This window comes from Hyperolius riggenbachi, chromosome 3, assembly GCF_040937935.1.
Source record: "Hyperolius riggenbachi isolate aHypRig1 chromosome 3, aHypRig1.pri, whole genome shotgun sequence".
Classification (NCBI taxonomy): Eukaryota; Metazoa; Chordata; class Amphibia; order Anura; family Hyperoliidae; genus Hyperolius; species Hyperolius riggenbachi.
Window position 1 is genome coordinate 429,527,926 of NC_090648.1, and position 20,701 is coordinate 429,548,626.

Consider the following 20,701-nt stretch of genomic DNA (forward strand, 5'->3'; position numbering starts at 1 on the left):
TGCTACTGCCAATAGAGCGCGCCCTAGTGGCTGCTGCTCTGCTCTGGCGCAAGGAGAAAAGCGCAATATAAATGTTATTTGTCTTGTCTTGTCTAATATGTACGGAAATAAAGCTTTTTTTGAGCACTGTAGGGCAGCTCATATGCTTGCCACCCATTACACAGAGACAACCCAGGAAAGCCTGTCACATTTAAAGTGGGACTTGTGCGCAGGACAGAATGAAAACATAGAAATTCACCCTGTATGTATATAGAGAGTTTAGCCTGTCTAATTCCCCCTTAATCTGTGAATAATTAATCACAACTGTAATTTGAGCTCTCAGCTGTGCCAGCTGGCTGCCTCAGGAGAGCAGCTAATTTGTAAACACAGGATGTTAACATCTATGTCTGCTTCCATGAAAGCAGGAAGTACACACACTGGAGATTTTTTTTTGTTGGATTTGTATCAGCTGTAACAAAAATGTTTTTCTTTAAAGTTTATTATGCTGTTGCTTATTTTTTAGAGCAGAGATTAATTTCCTCCTCGGAATCTATAAAATCATCTAAAAGACTGTACGAGGTTTGAAACTGCGCCATGAGATTAGCCACACTTGTCTGTGTAAAACTGACATAAACTCAAGCAAACAAGGTTTAAAAGGTTCCATCCTAAAGGTCATTAGGCCAACAGCAGAGAAGTGAAAATTATCACCTGCCATTTGTAGGTGATTAAAAAAAATCCTTCATTACCACCAACAATGCAATTGAGAATCTCAAATTGGAGATACATTTTGAGGTCATTACCTCACTTTTACCGCAAGAGGTAATTTAGGGAGAGAAAAAATAGTGAATTACAAAATGGAGATATTTTGGTTGATATTTCACTACCTAAATTACCTCATGCGGTAACTCATTGTGAATAGAGCCCATTGTGTTGCAAGCTAACACCGGTCAGCATGAAGTGATAACTTGCCTGCTGACTGGTGTAGGTACAGGTGAATTGCTGGCCTGCTGACTGTTGTAGGTACAGGAGAATTGCTCGCCCACTGACTGGTGTAGGTACAGGTGAATTGCTCGCCTGCTGACTGGTGTAGGTACAGGTGGGTGTAGGTACAGGTGAATTGCTTGCCTGCTGACTGGTGTAGGTACAGGTGAATTGCTTGCCTGCTGACTGTTGTAGGTACAGGAGAATTGCTCGCCCACTGACTGGTGTAGGTACAGGAGAATTGCTCGCCTGCTGACTGGTGTAGGTACAGGAGAATTGCTCGCCCACTAACTGGTGTAGGTACAGGTGAATTGCTCGCCTGCTGACTGGTGTAGGTACAGGTGAATTGCTCGCCTGCTGACTGGTGTAGGTACAGGAGAATTGCTCGCCCACTGACTGGTGTTGGTACAGGTGAATTGCTTGCCTGCTGACTGGTGTAGGTACAGGTGAATTGCTCGCCTGCTGACTGGTGTAGGTACAGGAGAATTGCTCGCCCACTGACTGGTGTAGGTACAGGTGAATTGCTCGCCTGCTGACTGGTGTAGGTACAGGAGAATTGCTCGCCCACTGACTGGTGTAGGTACAGGTGAATTGCTCGCCTGCTGACTGGTGTAGGTACAGGTGGGTGTAGGTACAGGTGAATTGCTTGCCTGCTGACTGGTGTAGGTACAGGTGAATTGCTTGCCTGCTGACTGGTGTAGGTACCGGTGAATTGCTTGCCTGCTGACTTGTGTAGGTACAGGTGCATTGCTCTAGTACACAATGCTGCTGCAGACCATTTTGGAAGGCAACATCCTTTATTTTCGCAACCAAAAGCAATTTTTCAACCTAGTCATTCTTATTGCTGCTACTGATTTGATTGCAGAGGGTTAATAAATGTGGGAGAATATTTATCAGTAATGGAGCAAAACAGATGCTCAGAGGAAGGATTCTGGTAATTGGCCACTGTGAGCAACTGCTCACTTTACACCAAATTTGCTCCAATTATTGCTCTGGTGTTAATAAATCTGCCCCAGGGCTTCCAGAAAGTCCCATCTTCCTGCATGGGCAATTATCTCCATAGAGCAGGAGTCCTTGCAACTCATTCGACACACCTGGACAAATGCATTGACTGGCAGCAGGCTCACCTGTAATAGAGAACACTGAGATGATTGTGGTTTTTATGCGCAATAAAACAAGTGCAGTTTATTGAAAAGGATTATCTGAAAGGGGTGGTTGGGAGCGTAGCGGTAAATTTCTGGATGACTGACAGACCCTCCCTCCCCCCTCCATGTTGCAGCAGATCGCACACTCACCTCTCTGCTGGGATGATGCTCCTGTGTCCTCTCCACTGCTGTCAGGCCTGGAACCCACTACAAATCGCTATCACAAAGGCTAGCGTTTTTAATTAGTGTTTTTGTAAGCGATTTCATGAGCATTTTCTGGCAATTATGGTAGTGATTTTAAAAAGTGTAAGCTTTTCGCAAGCAATTGTGTAGCGATTTGCGATTTTAATTCTGATTGGTCCTTTTAATTAATTTATTGGTACTTATCCGTTAGCCGGGCACATCCGGCAGGTGGCGCTGTTGATAATTCCAATCATAATTACTTCACGTCAACCTATGAATGTAAACGCCGGATGCGCCCGGCTTAAACAGATCAAGCCGCCGGCTTGCTTCGTGTCTCGCTCTCCTCCCCCTCTTGCCCTCTCTCGTATGAGCCTTGGGGAGGGGACATGCGTGTCCCCCCAGAGTCGTTCGTCGCGGCATTGCGACGAACGACTCTGGGGGGACACGCATGTCCCCTCCCCAGTGTTCTATAGGAGAGAGGGCAAGAGGGGGAGAAGAGCGAGACACGAAGCAAGCCGGTGGCTTGATCTGTTTAAGCCGGGCGCATCCGGCGTTTACATTCACAGGTTTACGTGAAGTAATTATGATTGGAATTAAGATCAACAGCGCCACCTGCCGGATGCGCCCGGCTAACGGATAAGTACCAATTTATTTTTTTATAGTGTGCAGTAATTTAAAAATGCTAGCAAATCACTATGTGTAGCAATTCATGATCGATTATACCAGCGTTTATGAACTTTACATTGCAGAAATGCTATCGCTCAAAAAATACTGCATGTCCTGCATTTGCGATTTTGGTAATCGCAATCACTCCAGTGGAATTTGGCCCATCCATTAACATTAGCTGAGAGTTTAAAAGGGAACTGAAGTAAGAGATATACGGATGCTGCCATATTTATTTCCTTTTAATCAATACCAGTTGCCTGGCAGCCCTGCTGATCCTCTGCCTCTAATAATATTAGCCATAGCCCCTGAACAAGCATGCAGCAGATCAGGTGTTTGACATTAGTCAGATCTGACAAAATTAGCTGCATGCTTGTTTCTGGTGTTATTCACATACTACTGCAGACAAATAGACCAGCAGGGCTGCCAGGCAACTGGTATTGATTAAAAGGAAATAAATATGGCAGCCTCCGTATACCTCTTACTTCAGTTCCCCTTTAAGGAAATTGCTAGCGTTTTGAATCCCTCCCTAAATGCTGAAAAATAATCACTCTAGTGGGTTCCACCCCTTAGGGTACCTGTATTCCATGCCCAGGTGGTGGCGGCTCCACAGATTTTCAATTTCCTGCTGAAATCTATTGTCAATCTGCGTACAGTAATAAGGGGCCCACACACTGGTTGATTTCAGCCATCGATCGATTCTATAGAATCGATCGATTGGAAATTGATTCTTTTAAATCAGCCAATTGATTGATTTTGATGGATTTGATCTATCTGACAGGATGGAAAATCTAGGTTGATCTGCTGCTGGCAGCAGATCAATGGTCCATAGAGTTGCATTGGATCTAATGGTGCAATAATGCATTTAGATCGATTTCCAATAGATTTCATTGGAAATCTGTTGCTTATGGTGGCCACTAACGGTCCAATTTCTATCAAAAAATCGTTAGAGCGATCAGAAATTCTGATCGGATTGGTTGTAAATAATCGCTGTTGGTGGACACAATCGATTATGAACGAGTGAAAAAATGTCGTCCGAATGAATTTTCGTCGAACCAAAATTTGGATTTTTCTGCTGGTTGTGATAGGAAGCAAAGATTGGTTCGTTGATGGTGGGGTGAACAATGTATTACAATATTTCACTTCCGATCAGAATTTCTGATTGCTCGAACAATTTTTCGCTAGAAATTGGATCGTTAGTGGCCACCTTTAGTGTGAGGCACACATCAGATAGATTCCTGTCAGATTCGACTAGATAGGAATCTGACAGGAATCTGATGGTCGAATCTGTTGCAAATCTATAAGTGTATGGCTACCTTAAGATCCCTCTCTGATCAGATTTCGATCTGATGGTCAAATCTGGTGGCCATCTATAAGTGTACTAGATATAAATATGTATGTTCTCACAGATTTGCTTTACTTCACAAGATGTGGACAGAGGGATATGGAGGCTGTCATATTACTTTTTAAACAATACCAACTGCCTGGCAGCCCTGCGGATCTATTTGGCTGCAGTAGTGTCTGAATAGCACCAGAAACAAGCATGCAGCTAATCCTGTCAGGTCTGACAATAATGTCAGAAACACCTGATCTGACGATAATTGATTCGACCTGTCAGAGGCCTGGTGCACACCAATTGTTTTTGGTAGCGTTTTCAAAACCACTGCCGCCTGTGAAAACGCTTGGCTAATGTATCTCAATGGGATGGTGCACACCAGCGCTTTGAGGTTTTTAGCAAACCGCAAACGTGGCTCCTGAACAGAGCTGGGACAAGGTCCTCCAGCACCCAAGGCTGAGACACCAAAGTGCGCCCCTCCATCCCTGCCACCCCAGCTGTCACACACTGATTGCTATTAGACTAAGAAGCGCCACAGGGCCCACAACCTCCCCAACACCTTAATCTCTAGTCAGTGGCGGCGCTACACTGGGGCTTACCCAGGCTTAAGCCCCAGCTGGCAACTCATTAGCCCCCCTCAAAGCCCCCCCCGCCGCCGCCGGCTGTGTCCGACCCGACCTGGCTGGCTGGCTCGTCGTCTGGGCTGGCTGGCTGCACTGCAGTGAGCGAGGGCTGCCTCAAGTCTGGTAGGAGGGCGACTGGGCAAGGGCTTGGGCTGGCACCCACCCCAGCAGCGATCCCACGGACCCACCCACCCTGGCCGGCCGACATGGCTTCCGTTCTGTTCTGGGCCGGGCGCAGGCTCAGCTGAGTGAGTCACGCAGAGCGGCCCGCCCCAGGGGTAACGTCGTGGTGGGTGGCGACTCGCCGGCGCCGCGTATAGCGGCGTTATAAGTGTGACTGCTTCACAGTCAGACTCTCTCTGCGGGGCGGCCGGGCTAGTCACGCTGCCTGTGTGTGACACAGACACGCCACCGACACACGGACAGCGGCAGCGGGGCTGGACTCTCTGGACCTCACCTGACATACTGACACAGCCAGGCAGCAGCAGGAGCAGGAGGACTTGAAGTCGTTCAAGTCGGAACCGCGACAACTCAAGGTGGGTGCGGTGGGCGGTGGCTGTCCTCTCCCAGAGTCCCAGTCAACTGCCAAATTGTCTCTTTCTGCCGCAGCCCCCCCAGGCCTCCTGAGTCCTGAGCCTAGCACCAGCAGCACCACCACCACCACCAACAACAACCCCCAGGCCTCAGGCCTGACTCTGGGGCCCCAGTCCACCAGCCAGGCCTGGCTGAGCTGCCCTTGGGCCCCCCCTCCCACCATAACCAGCCAGGCCTGAGCTGCCCTGGGGCCCCCCATCCCACCACCACCAGCCAGGCCTGAGCTGCCCTGGGGGCTGGGGCCCCCCATCCCACCAGCCAGGCCTGAGGCCTTCCCACCAGGCCTGAGCTGCCCTGGGACCCCCATCCCACCACCACCAGCCAGGCCTGAGGTGCTCTGGGCCCCCCATCCCACCACCACCAGCCAGGCCTGAGGCCTTCCCACCAGGCCTGAGCTGCCCTGGGACCCCCATCCCACCACCACCAGCCAGGCCTGAGGTGCCCTGGGCCCCCCATCCCACCACCACCAGGCAGGCCTGAGGCCTTCCCACCAAGCCTGAGCTGCCCTGGGCCCCCCATCCCACCACCACCAGCCAGGCCTGAGGTGCCCTGGGCCCCCCATCCCACCACCACCAGCCAGGCCTGAGGCCTTCCCACCAGGCCTGAGCTGCCCTGGCACCCCAATCCCACCACCACCAGCCAGGCCTGAGGTGCCCTGGGCCCCCCCATCCCACCAGCCAGGCCTGAGGCCTTCCCGCCAGGCCTGAGCTGCCCTGGGGCCCTCCATCCCACCACCAGCCAGGCCTGAGGTGCCCTGGGCCCCCCAGCCCACCACCACCAGCCAGGCCTGAGCTGCCCTGGGGCCACTAGACCACCACCAGCCACGCAGGCCTGAGGCCTCCAGCCCACCACCAGTCAGGATTGAGGTGCCCTGGGGCCCCCAGCCCACCACCACCAGCCTGACTACATATACTGGGGACAGCTATACGCCTGGCTACATATACTGGGGACATCTATACACCTGGCTACCTATGCTGGGGACACTGTCTGTCATTATGTGCATTTACTGGTGAAAATTTGTCTCTTATGTGCATTTACTGGGGAAATGCTGTCTGTCATTATGTGCATGAACTGGTGAAAAGTTGTCCCTTATGTGCATTTACTGCGGAAACGCAGTCTGTCATTATGTGCATTAACTGGTGAAAAGCTGTCCCTTATGTGCATTTACTGCGGAAACGCAGTCTGTCATTATCTGAATTAACTGGTGAAAAGCTGTCTCTTATGTGCATTTAATGGGGAAACTGTCTGTCATTACATGCATTAACTGGTGAAAAGCAGGCTCTTATGTGCATTTAATGGGGAAACTGTCTGTCATTACGTGCATTAACTGGTGAAAAGCAGGCTCTTATGTGCATTTAATGAGGAAACGCAGTCTGTCATTACGTGCATTAACTGCTGAAAAGCTGATTCTTATGTGCATTTATTGGTGAAAGGCTACCTGTCATTATGTGCGTTTACTTCATTTTTTTTTCATGTAACTACGTTAGCTGGTACAACTACATTAAAGTTAGTCCCGCCCACATGACATCATGACCACGCCCAAATCATCGCCGCGGCGCGCTCCGCAAATTGCCCCCCCCCCAAGCCCGGCCTGCCAGCCCTCGTGCCCCCTTTCAGCCCCCCCAAAAATCTGAAGCTGGAGCCGCCACTGTCTCTAGTTATATGGCTTGCAGTCACTGCTATGTATCCCCTTTTCTTATTTCTTTCTGCTTCAAACACAATTAGGAATGACAGCTGAATGAATTGTGCGCCCCCTCCTACACTGCGCCCTGAGGCTGGAGCCTCTCCAGCCTATGCCTCAGCCCGGCCCTGCTCCTGAAGCACTTTTGCGGTTTGCAGATGCATTTCTGCCTCAATATAAGGTATAGGAAAAGCTCAAACCGCTCGGAAAAACGAAGCATCCCTATATATCAGTGATGGCTAACCTTGGCACTCCAGCTGTGGTGGAACTACAAGTCCCATAAGGCATTGCAATACTCTGACAGCTCTAAGCTTAACTCGGGGAGGCAGAGGCATGATGGGATTTGTAGTTCTGTCACAGCTGGAGTGCCAAGGTTAGCCATCACTGCTATATATGCTGGCAAAAGCCTCCCACTCAATGTTAATCAGAACGGTTTTGCCTTCCACTGGTAATGAGACCTGTGATTACAGCAGTGTGTTACCGTCACCTGATGCCACTATGTGTACAATGCTCTGACGTTTGACATTTTTTATTGTAAAGTGAGATACAATAGGCCCATGGTTTGTTTATCTGTGACCTTTATGAGAAAAGTAAACTTTGCTAAGGCTGTGATGTGTACCGCGTTATATGGTTAAGCAGGCGAGTCACTATAGGTTTGCAAAGCCTCCCCTTGCCTGGTACACACCATGCAATTTCCTGTCACATCAACGGGTCAAATCGATAAATTCCAACAGTGCCAATCGATTTTGTGCAGTAGTGATTGAAAAATTGATCAGAACCCTGAAATTATCAATTTGACCCATCCATCTGATGGGAATTTGCATGGTGAGTACCAGGCATTAGTCTTTTTTTTTTTTTTTTTTTTTTTTTAGTATATCCAGTCAGTAGTAGAGATGGTCGACGAGATGCAAATAATTCTAACTTGTGTGCAAATTTAATGAAAAACTATATGCAGCTCTGGATTTGGGCCAATCAAAAAACTCAGCAGTAAGGCCTGGTGCACACCACAAGAGCTTTTCTGAGCCCTTTGATTTTCCAAGCTCCTGCTAATGTTATCCTATGTGTGAGTGCACACTGGAGCGATGTGATTTTGTAAAAGTCCCCCATAGAATTGCAGTAGCCAGAGTTTTAAAAATCTCTAGCGTTCAAAAAAAACTCTTGGCCTTGTTCACATTGCATTACGCTTGCATTGGGCTGTTTTGTCGCAATTTTTTTGTTCAATTCCTGGCCCTTAGGTGGGCGTTGCATTTTTGTGAAAAGCGCTTTTCCAGAGCGGTTTTTTTTAATTCACTCCCTGACACAAGTCAGGAAGTGAACGCTTTGACCCAGAAAAAGAATAAATACAATGTATTTATTCTTAAAAATGCGAACGCAATCGCTGCACAAAGCGATTTTGTGAGTGTTTCGCGTTTTTTTCCTATACCTTCCATTGAGGCAAAATCACCTCAAAAATGGTACATGCAGCGCTTTTCTGAGCGGATTGGAAATGAACCGCTCAGATGTGAACTCTCATATAGAGAATCATTGCACAAGCGCTTTCAGGGCGATTTTGAAAAAAATCACCAGCGCTTAAAATCACAAAGCGCCTCTAGTGTGAACGAGCCCTAACTGTATTTGATCAACCCAGTTTTAAGCTGGAAAAAATATGCATGCAATTCAGCATTAGTCATATCTCATTGACTATCTGGAGGGCCCGTTCAGACTGCAAAATGCGGACGGCCACGCATGCGGACCGCAACGCGTACGAACGCACGCCATCCGCGTTCGTATGCATTGCGTGGCTGATCCCATCACTGAAAAGTGAATGGGACAGCCGCGCGTTTTTGTAAAATCTGCGTGCAGCATGCGTTCCCGGAACGCATGCAGTGTGAACATCAGACATTGCACTCTATGCAATGTCTGATGTCCTGCGTGTCGGCAACCTGCACGCGTTTCCAAAACGCGGCGGGAAACGCGTGCAGTGTGAACGGGCCCTTAGCCAGCAGCCTTGCTGAATTTGCTCATTGTATTCTGCCAGCAGATTGATGAACTGTTTTAGGCAGCTCATCGACCAATAAACAGATCTCTCTCTGCTCAAATCTGATTGCAGAGAGATTTGTTGGACGCCATAAACTGCGGGCCGATACCAGCATAAAATCTTTTGGCAATCAGCCTCGTGAGACCACCTTGCTGCGCGTAGGAGAGAAATCGCCGCTGGGAGACTTGGGCACAGGATACAGCCAATATACAGCTGCTCCTGCACAAGTCCCGGCAGTGTTAATTACTATTCCCCCTCCAGGTCCGCGTAGATGGTGGGGAGTGATGTAATTCAGCTTCCAGCCAATGCTGGTGGCAGAATTACAGTGTTTTAAAAGTAACTTCAGCTCAGTCTTCTGACGGCGCCGAACTTACTGGGCGCTGCCATAGCCGTGGTCCTATTACGGTCCATGGTGGCGCCAGCTGCACCCAAATCTCCTGCACTTTAATCGATGTGCTTGCCTTGCGGCCCCCTGTTGCTATCGCCCCAGTGTAAATGTATTCCCCCTTTTCCTTGAGGCCGCACATGCGCAGTAGCCTCTGTCTGGACGCACCCAGTCAGCTTTGAGGGGGTCGCCTCTTATGGCTGGAGGGTCTCGGAAGGATGGCGCAGGCACAGAATGGCTGCAGGAAGTTCTAGGCAAGTTTTTTAGTTTTTTGTTTCTCTCGTTTAAATAACCCTTTAAGGACTCTACATCTGACATGAGTCCAGAGTTGGATCCTGACTGAGGCTAGGTTCACAGTCCTCCGTTCTAATGTATGAACTGTAAGGACATGACAGACTTTTATACAAAGCCTGCATGCAGCGAATGAGAATTATGCAGTTCAAAAAACAAAAAAATTACCGGTAAATGCAATAAATTGCAGCGCAGCACTGAACAGGCTCATAGGGTTGCAACACAATTGAGCACTGAGGCCTTATGCTACCACACTTCTACTGCAGTCTTGCTGCACAGAATATGTTATTAACCAATTGGCACCTAGACCCGTTTTCCCCTTGTGGGCTAGAGTAGTTTGGATGTTTGTATGCACCCTACAACCTCAATTTTGATTGGCTTATTCTACCACTTCCTTGTACAGTAAAAACACCCGTTATCCAGAACTCGGTTAACCAGAAGTTTCAAGCAACCAGAAAAAAAAATTCTGGCCTTGAAGGCTGCATAAGTCTACTTTTATGTCTTTATATAGTAATAAACCTCTGTTACTTTAAGTGAAGTCTGTCCTTTGTATTAATGTTAAAATACAGTAATTAAAAATTGACAGTTTATGGTATGTATACAATGTGGAGTATAGTACTGTCATTTAGGTAGGCCTATTTTTAAACATCGACTCTCAAGCAACCAGAAACTACACTTATCCGGCATCAGCCAATCCCCATTGGTGCCGGATAATGGGGTTTTTACTGTAGTATGAAAGCTTACTCATTCAAAATCTGTTGGCCTCCATACTACACGATTGGAAATTTTACCACTACCAAAACTGGATGAGTATATGCCCCAATAGACTCAAAATAATGCACTCCGACAGTGATGTGACAAATGGGAGAGGCCACTAGCTGGCAGTAAAATGTTTAGCAACAGTGGTTGTAATGTTTAGGGTTGGGTTTTTGTCCACTAAATTTAAGTGAGTCTTATAGTCCGGAAAATTCGGTAAATAAAATTGGCCATTTACCTACCAGGGGCTTCTTCCAGCCCCCTGTCCGCCTCAGGCGCAGCCCAGTGCTACACGCCTCCTCAAAAGCGTACCCGCAGTAAGCAAAAGTTGCTACTGTGCATGTGCAGAACTTAACAGGAGCACGATAGGAGGCGTGGTCAGTAAGTAGGACCTATTTGGTAAGATTTTCGCATGAGGTAAAAAAAAAAAAAAAAAAAAAAATCTTTAAAAATATTCACTAAAATTTTGCAGAAATTTGGTAAATTCACTTCATAATTCAGGGCTGGAACCCACTAGCGTGATTTTCTGAGCATTTAGGGAAATAGCTCGTGGTTTGAATCGCTCCCTAAGGGCTCTTTCACACTAGAGGCTGCGGTAGAAAAGGCTGAAAGTCAGCCTTTTGCTTAACGCCAATACATAGCGTTTTCAAAGCGTTTTCAAAGAGGTTTACAGCCCATATGAAAACGGCCTTTTTTTTTTCTTCTATAAAAATAAGTGAGCAAGTTAGCTGTAAAACACTTTGAAAAGGCTTTGAAAAACGCTGAAGTTGGCGTTTTCCATTGACTATCATTGAAACGCCAACAGCCAACTTCGGCTGTAAACAGCCCTGAAAAAGCTCCCGGAAGCGTTGAAACGCAACGCTCCAAAACGCCGAGTTAGATGTGAAAGGTAAAATGAAAGTCTATGGACTTTCTTTTACCTAGCAAAACGCCAACTTCGGCCATGGCGTTAAAACGCCGAAAAATCCCTCTGGTGTGAAAGGGCCCTAAACGCTTAGCTGTTAATGGATGGGCCAAACTCCACTGGAGCGATTGTGATTACCAAATCACAAAACTCAGGATATGCAGCATTTTTGAACATTAGCGTTACTGCAATGTAAAGTATATAAAACGCTGGCATAATTGCTAGTCAAAACCTACACAGAGCGATTTTGCAAGCGTTTTTACATTACTGCACACTAACAAAATGAAAATTGAAAGGACCAGTCACAATTAAAAAAAACGCTAATCGCTAAACTGCTGGAAAAATGACACGTTTTAAAATCGCTCCTGAAAACGCTCATGAAATCGCTTACAAACTGCTCATACAAAACGCTAGCGATTGAGATGGGATAGCGTTTTGTAGTGGGTTCCAGGCCTCAGAAGGATTTTTACCTTATGCAGTATTTCATTTGGTATTTGATGGATTATTGCAGTGCATGGAAAATAGAAGCCAGATCTGTTACAGAAAACATTCTATTTTTAATATCATTAGGTTTCCGTTAAGGCATTTGCTGCTTTAGTCTTGTAGCAGCTCTGTTTCCACACCACTGCACACGTCCCTGGTAATTTGTGGTCTCTCCTTACCCTTGCAGCTTCCCCCACCATAGTGATCCCTCATACTCTTCCTTTACACCTTTCCCAGGCAGTCCAGCACTAGGGATGGTAAATGAAGCTGGCCTAACCCCCATCCCCTGTAAGGCATTCCCTGGTGGTAGCCTAGTGATCCTCACCACCTTGCCCTTTGAAGCATTCCTTGGCAGTCTAAAGGTGTAGCTGTAGGTGTGTATCCCCTTCCCCTGTAGGCATTTTTTGGTGGTAGCCTAGTCATCCCTCATCCCTGGTGATCGCTTAGTGGACCTCTTCATCAATTCCAGGCATTTCCCAGTACTCTAGTGGTCTTCCCCTTTCAGGCATTCCTGGTAGTCTAGTGGTCCCTCCCATCCCTTTATAGCTTTTCCAAGTAGTGTAGTGTTGTTGTACCCCCCCCCCCCCCCCCCCCGCGCCACCCAAATAGTTCTCTGGTGGTGTAGTGGTGTCCTCCGATTAATGTAATTTTCTTAATTTCCTGCTGGTAGTCTAGTGGTCCCACACCTGAGACCAGCATGTGGCTAATCCAATCAGACACAAATCAAAAACATCCTATCTGCATGATTATTCAGGATCTATGGCTAAAAGTATTCAAGGTAGAGGATCAACAGGACAGCCAAGCAATTTGCATGGTTTAAAGAGAAATAGGCCTGGTGCACACCGAGCGGTTTTTGAAGCGATCTGCAAACCGCTTCCGCCTTAGAAAACGCTTGGCTGATGTATTTAAATGGGATGGTGCACACCGACGGTTTGAAGTTTTTAACAAACCGCAGACGTGGATCCTGCAGCACTTGTGCTGTTTGCAGTAGAGTTTCTGCCTCAATGTAAAGTATAGGAAAAGCTCAAACCGCTCTGGAAAACGCTAGATCAGAGCGGTTTTCCAGGCGTTTGTAAGGGCTCTTTCACATTAGGGCTTGCGTTGGAGAACGCTCAAAGCATACGTTTTGTTGTATGCGTTTTAATATGCGTTGCACTGCAGTGAGTGTGCGTTTTTAATCCGTTTTCAATGCGTTACAGGACATAGGAAAACGCAGGTAATTTTTTTTTCTTTTAGTTTTCAACTTTCTACATTATTCCTCTGTTGCATTCTGGGACTGATTGCCTGCGTTAACGGATTAAAACGCGCATAGTGTGCGTTTTACATTGACTAACATTGTAACGCATAAAGCTAGCGTTGGCCGAAAAACTGCGCCTGGGTGCAGTGTAACGCAACGCACAAAAAGGCTGCGTTATATGTGAAAGCTAAAATGAAAGTCTATGGACTTTCATTTCACCTTGGGTAACGCAAACTTTATCCTTTGCGTTGAAACGCAGAAAATCTGCCCTAATGTGAAAGAGCCCTTACAGAAGCTGTTCAGTAACAGCTTTTACTGTAACAATATTTGTAATCTGCTACACAAAAACGCAAGGCATGTTTAGAAAACGTCTCTAAACATGCCTAGAATAGCTCTGAAATCTGCTTCAAATACCTCTAGCGTTTTGCAGATCTGCTAGAGGTTTTGGTGTGCACTGGGCCATACATATGTCAGCCTCCATATTCCTCTCAGTTCAGGGGGCTTTATGCAAGTTCTATTAATTTAACCCTTATAATACTCTTACAATATCTTTTATTGGCCAAAAGTAAGCTTTCAGCCAATAGGCTTTCTTCAGACTCTGAATAATCACTTTTTTTTTTTTTTAAACTCAGCCAATAAATGGTTTACTTTGATTCAAAACTTGCGGCTTTACCTGATGGCTAATGATACAATACAGCTAGTACGGTTGAGACATGAATGTAACAACCAGAGTGCCTTTTCTGCAGTAGCTACAGCCAATCTGAAAACAGCAGGATTCCGCCAATCAGCTCTGCAGAAAGTGAGGTATTGGGCACAAACATTAGGATTGGTCCCTTTTAGTCAAACTCTCATACTGACACTCAAAAGAAAGAAGAATGCAAATTTGTTCTCCAAAGTGCTTTTTATTAACGAGAGCATAATAAAAAATTACATAGTACGAGACTTCCAGAAATGCAAGCAACGCCGTGAAGAGGATGTCCGAGGGGGCAGCAGACTGGGCAGAGACAGTTTATAGTGCAAATATATCAAGAGAGAGTTTAGTGGCAAGACACCAGTCTAAAGTATAGAAATGCAACTCCGACCAAATGCTCTTCTTCCTTAGCTTCTGGAAACTAGAGACTGAAAAGTTTTTATTGTTATCTGGGTCCCTAAATCAAAGATCTCTCCACTTCCTGTCATGTGACAGAGGATTACTGGGAGACAGGAAGTGGGGAAACTTCTCCTGCTGGGACGCAGATAGCAGTGACAACCTGACATCCTAATGCCTGGCTGGAATTGGCTTGCATTGTGTGATGAATCTGCTGGTAGGCTTTACATATCATATTTCAGCCAGACCAAACTAGCAGACAAAAGGATTGCTGCTTGTCACCATGTCAGAATTCACCACTTCCTGTACTAACAGGAAGTCTGTAACAAAGAGCAATAAAATTGCAAAAGTTGTTATGATTCATTTCCACACTATCCTAAAGCTAAGATCACTTCGCTGCAGTTGGGCTCACACAAGGGCCAAACCATGCAGAATTTGAGGCACAGATATACCGGTACATACAAAACACAACAAGGAGAGATAATCAGGGTGACTAAACAGACATTGCTATAATCAGAGGGAGATTCAAGTGTAGCTTTATAAAAAGTCACCTACTTAACATACATCTCTAGTGTTAATACTTCATAGCATGGACTGTCTACGACAGCCAGAACACAATTACAAACAATTTGGAACAGCAGATCCCACCAGCCAGGTACAAACTAGAAGCTCCTTCATACTGTGCTGGCTAGCAGTGCATGCTCCGACTACAACCTCCTGCATACTGTGCTGGCTAGCAGGGCATGCTCCGACTACAACCTCCTGCATACCGTGCTGGCTGGCAGGGCATGCTCCGGCTACAACCTCCTGCATACCGTGCTGGCTGGCAGGGCATGCTCCGACTACAACCTCCTGCATACTGTGCTGGCTAGCAGGGCATGCTCCGACTACAACCTCCTGCATACTGTGCTGGCTAACCTCCTGCACACCGTGCTGGCTGGCAGGGCATGCTCAGACTACGACCTCCTGCATACTGTGCTGGCTGGCAGAGCATGCTCGGACTACAACCTACTGTATACCGTGCTGGCTGGCAGGGCATGCTCGGACTACAACCTACTGTATACCGTGCTGGCTGGCAGGGCATGCTCGGGTTTCCAATTTTGCAGCAGCTGGAGAAACCATGTAAAAAAAGGGAGACAACTACAAATAGAACCAAGACAGAAAAACAAGATTCAGAACTGAAGCTTTCAACTCAAACAGTTTGACCATGAAACCAACACTGCGAAAAGAGAGCTTTGAAATGTGTTTCCTATAACTACTGTGCACACCCAATACCAGATGTGGACAATAACTACCTACCCACCTCTACATACTTGGCTAAGTCAGCCTGTAGGCTTTCTGCTTACCCGAACAGGAGAGCATTGGACTCCTTAGCCATAAAACACGAGAGACAAATTTAAACCTGCCTTCAAGTCCCACTAGCAGTGCAAGTTTTGGCGATGTCTACACAGGTAGTTATTCCACATTGCCAATGCACTTAAACTACCTCACCTGAGACTAGGGGAGGATACCTCCAGAATGTGCCGCTAGGGGGACCCAAGGATTACTGGAGAGGCCTTGGTACAGAGCTGCTAACATAAAAAAAGGCTGCAGCCAACACCCGGATATATTTTTGATGTGGATATTGCATGCAACCCATTACATCACACATCTCCTCAGCAACCCCACTCCACAGTTCTGATGTGACCCAGATGAGGGCTGCAAATCCTAACCACCTAAAAGCAGACACTACTAATTACAGCAATGTCTATTTTCTGGATCACTCAAGATATCTACTTTGCAGAAGCCATGAACAAAATCCTCCTATAAAATTATCAATCAAATCACTTTCTAATGCTGCCGGTGTGGGCCCAGTTCACTAAGGCATCTCCAGTGGGAGGTATCCTAGATGGTCCAGCAAACGGGCTGGAAAAAGCCAAAATTGGATGGTATTAAGGGATCAGGATTTCCCAACCTCACCCGAGTCATACTACATCACAGTGAGCGTTGCAAATTCATGGTTAGGAGATTTCACTTTTATGTTCATAAATCCAGGGCAGCCTGAAATTTATACTAACCCTTTCAGCAACCCTTTACTATGCCGGAATATGACCCAGACAAAAACAGGAACCTTTTAGCACCTAATAGCAGACAAGCGCAGATTTGTTGGATCAGTTATGGTAAACCCCTTGGAGATTCCTTTATTTAAACAGGCCCAACTGATTTTGGCTTTGGGCATAGAGTAAAATGAAACCCAAACCATCTTCCTGGCAGACAGGGATCTATTTGCCAACTTGTTCTGCCAAACAGCTAAAGGTAATTAATCAGTGGGGCAATTGTTATCAAAATGGCTGCCTAGAGGATGGCGGTCAGGATCTGCTAAAGGCGAGCATTTTACATTCTGCACATGAGCCCCCCATGCCTCTACTGCAACACTAGCAAGTCAAGGTGTAGCAAGCTGGTTCGCTCTTCATAATGAGCAAATAGCTTCACCCCACAGTGGACCCCTGACTTATCTGCTGCCAATCTGTTCCCTCACAACCTACAATAACGGGCCTGTCATGTCAGAAAATGTAACCAAACCACGGATAAAGCCAGCAAGCAGCACCTCGTCTTACAGCCATATGACGATTCACAACTTATTCCCACCAGAGCTGGATCACCTGCTAGGCAATCTAGGTAGGTACCTACAGCCTGATTGGTGCCAGTGCCCTGGCTGCCATCTTCAAATGACTGTTCCAAAATCAAAAATGTTCAAAGATGTTAATTGGTCCATTTCCAAACTGCATGAAATCAGCATCAGCTCACAATTATTAGCACATCATTGACCACCCCTAAAGTCGACCCATGCATGCTTGAAGGCAGGGCTTAACACTGGAAGGGGAGGGGCTTGGCTACTTGTCAGTAAAGTCAATTACCCCTTGAACTGATGAGCAGAAAGTTTGGCTAACATTTGACTGGCAAACCAGAATTTGCAGAGGTTCCTTAATCTCTGGAATTCACATGGTAAAGACTGTTACACACCAAAAAGTGCCAGCAATTCTCTTCTAAGATGCTACATGCAGCAATTCTGTGATTTTTCCAAAATCAAACTACTCCAATGTGAATTAACCCATAGGACATCATTATCCAAAAGCTTTTCTAAATGCTACCGACTGGATAAATTGGAGAAAAGCACTTTGGTGTGAAATAACCCTAAAAAGCGCTGGTGATCAGAAAAGCCCTTTTGGTTTGTAACAGCTCTAATCACATTTTCTGGTCATTGCCAACTCTTTTCATAGATCTGAGAATCAAAGATCATTGCAGAGACTTCTAAGCACCACTAGATGTCGCTCTTTGGTTTGGTCACATTTTCCAACACAAGAGGCCATTGCAACATTTCTCCTCTTTACCTGCTATCACTAGTAGGATGCAGTAGCCACCTGTGATCCTGACTGGCTGCAGTGTTCATCTTTGTGTTTCGAACAAATGGAGAAAACTTTAAAGCAACATTAAAAATAAAAAAGGAAGAGTACACAGATACATAAACAAGGCGGAGCTTCATTTCATAGGAGGGTGGTGGAAAACATTCTGCCCTCTTCAGGCTGGACAATAGTATTGCCTTTCCCATAATTCTCAGCAGAGTCAGCGCAGCCGTGTCAGGAGCCGCCTGGAGTAGAAACAACTAATAGGCGAACCTCCGGTCCTGGGGATAGCCCAGCTTGTCTAGGCTTGGGTTGATGGCATATTGGATCATCGGCGGGGGGCCACACATCAAGATCAGGACATCGTCCCCAGGAGGCGGCATGAAAGACTTGACCATATCCTCATTGACGAATCCTTGGCTGTAATCCCATTCTGCAATGCAATAGGACGAGGATTAGTAACAAACAGTTTGGCAGATAGTTGGTAGGTGTGTATGAACCTTAATACTTTTAGCCATAGAGCCTGAACAAGCATGCAGGTCAGATGCGTGGCTGTCTGGATCACACACCTGATACAAGCATGTGGCTAATCCAGTAAGACTGGCATGCTTGTTCAGAGACTAAGATTATTGGAGACAAAGACTATGCAAGACAGCCAGGCAATCTGCATTATTAACACACAGATTAGTCTCCATATCTCCATCAGCTCAGGTGTGCTTTATGCTGCCGCTACTGGCGTTTTGCAGTCATGTGACAAGCGGTGGAGAGAGACGAGGTTATCCTGACTGATGCAAGTTCAATTACACGGAAAGAATATCTTGTGTAGTAGATAAAAGCAAATAGCTGTTATTTTAACAATCCTTGTACAACTACCGTACAATATCTATAACAAACATCAAAATTTCACCACACACACACACACACACTACAGAAATGTAGGTGAACCCCAGGCCATTTTTTTTACAAATTAAGCCACTGCAGCTTTAAAGGGAACCTGAACTGAGTAAAATTATTTAAAATAAACACATTAGGTAACTTCAAATGAACATTACATAGTTACCTTGCCATCAGTTACTCTCAGAAGCTCACCATTTTCTTCTGGCAACAATCCCTTCCAATTCTGATAACATTTTGTCAGAACTGAAAAATCAGTTGCTGTCAGTTATAGCTGAAGGGACAACTGATGTGCCAGGTAATGTCCATGTTTCCCTATGGCTCAAGTGGGCAATGTTACAGTTTAACAGTGTGTTGACCAGAAAGCTGTTATGGGGTAATGGCCATTTTCAAAATGGAGGACAGAGAATTCCCTTGATCACAGTGGACAAACGGGACGCATGAGAGGAGAAAGATTGAGGAGTAGTCTACACAGGACGTAAGTATGACTTCTGTATGCTTATTCTGACTTCATTTTCAGTGCAGGTATTCTTTAAAGAAGTAGGATCAGCCATACTATGCCAGGGAAAAAAACACATATATAAGTAGATAAATACTTGATCTACTTGTACATAACACGTATTATACTGTCCACGTTTTGATTTCAGTGAATGTTATATAGTAAATGACGAGAATTCTGTTCCTGGTGGGGGCCATGTCTTTTGCCCACAGTTAAGGCTAACTCGTGATGTAATTTCTGCCCTTTACTTTTTTTCTTGTCTCCTCCAATCGCTGAGTCGCCTCAGCCTTGCTTGTAAACAAGTGAGTAGGGGATTAGGTTTTAGATAAGAAGCTGGCAGGGAAATAAAGGGAAGAGGAGGAATAGATTATAGATAAAAAGAACCCCCAGCATGCAATGCTTTGGCACGACTACTAAAGGGCCTGTGTTCCTTAAGTATGTGATAACTCCAAATCGTAACAGCAGAAAAAGTTTTGAAAGTTTTGAATGCAGGATTAGCATCTTTATCACTTAATACACTCAGACCAGTTGCTGTTGAAATTTGATTTTTATGGTGACGATACCGCTTTAAGGGCTCGCTGCAACTCAGCATACAAGTGATTCCCCCACCCCTTTTCTGCCCAACAGAGGTTTCTGTTGGTGGGCTGAGATCGCACCTCCAAGGTTTATTTAAATTTTTCTCTTTTACACATATTTTTACAATAAATTTAGCAAAAATAAAATAATTAACCACCCTCCCTCCCGCCAACCAATCAGCACGATTGGTTGTCATAGGCTTCAGCCTATGGCAGCGGATCGCTTCTCTGCCACCCAGGGGGACACGGCTGTCCCCAGTACAGCGCTGCCGTAGATCGCATCGCTGTACAGAGTAAATAGATGATGTTTTGCCATCTAAGTCTCCTAGCGAGGAGTCTGATGGCAGAGCTCAGTCATTCAAGAAGAGTTGCGCGCATCGGCGTGCGTGATCTCCTGCAAAACCCCGCTCCAGGACTTCCCGCCAATTGGCGCGGAGCAGTCCTGGAGCTGCCCCCGCATTCACGCCAATCGGCGTTCTATAGTCGGCAAGGGGTTAAACAACTTGGTCTAGTGTAAAAATAATGGTTCCTTACGCTCAGGGGTGCGGTCCAGAGTGTACCACAGCTTGAAGCGGGAGCCGTAATTGGCCTGGACCTCCTCCAGCTCATTCCTTAGCAGGATGTCCTTCTCTGTCTGAGGAAATACACACAATAGCAACTCCGTTACAAGAACACTGCAGCATATGCTACAATACTAGTAATACAACATCATACCAGGAAAAAATACGAATGTGATTATTTACCACTAAGTACAGCATATCCCATAAATACAAGTTCAAGCACTTTATTGTCATTGTGCATCAACAAATCTACTTTAAAAAAAAATTTACGTAAGGAGAATACAATTTTTTTTCTTGGGCCAATGCAACTTTGTTGACTTCCTCTTCAATCAAGTCAGCACCATCAATGGTAAAAATAGCTCTTTATTATTAAAATAGTAAGATCATCATCCCCTCAGTGACAGCTCCGCTGTTTCGGTCCTTGGACCTTTCTCAAGCTGAATAG

The 20,701-nt window shown here is 46.0% G+C and overlaps 1 protein-coding gene across 1 annotated transcript in view; it reads right to left on the reverse strand.

The window, feature by feature from the left end:
* Nucleotides 1–14,140: 14,140 nt before the first annotated feature.
* CYB5R3 (cytochrome b5 reductase 3) overlaps nt 14,141–20,701 on the reverse strand; it is a 54,405-nt gene continuing 47,844 nt past the window's right edge. Inside the window, exons 8-9 of the mRNA XM_068277625.1 lie at nt 20,231–20,330; nt 14,141–18,161 (exon numbers count right to left, since the gene is read on the reverse strand). Coding sequence (XP_068133726.1) covers nt 17,989–18,161; nt 20,231–20,330 — 273 coding nt within the window. The 3' untranslated portion in view covers nt 14,141–17,988. The remainder of the gene's footprint in view (nt 18,162–20,230; nt 20,331–20,701) is intronic.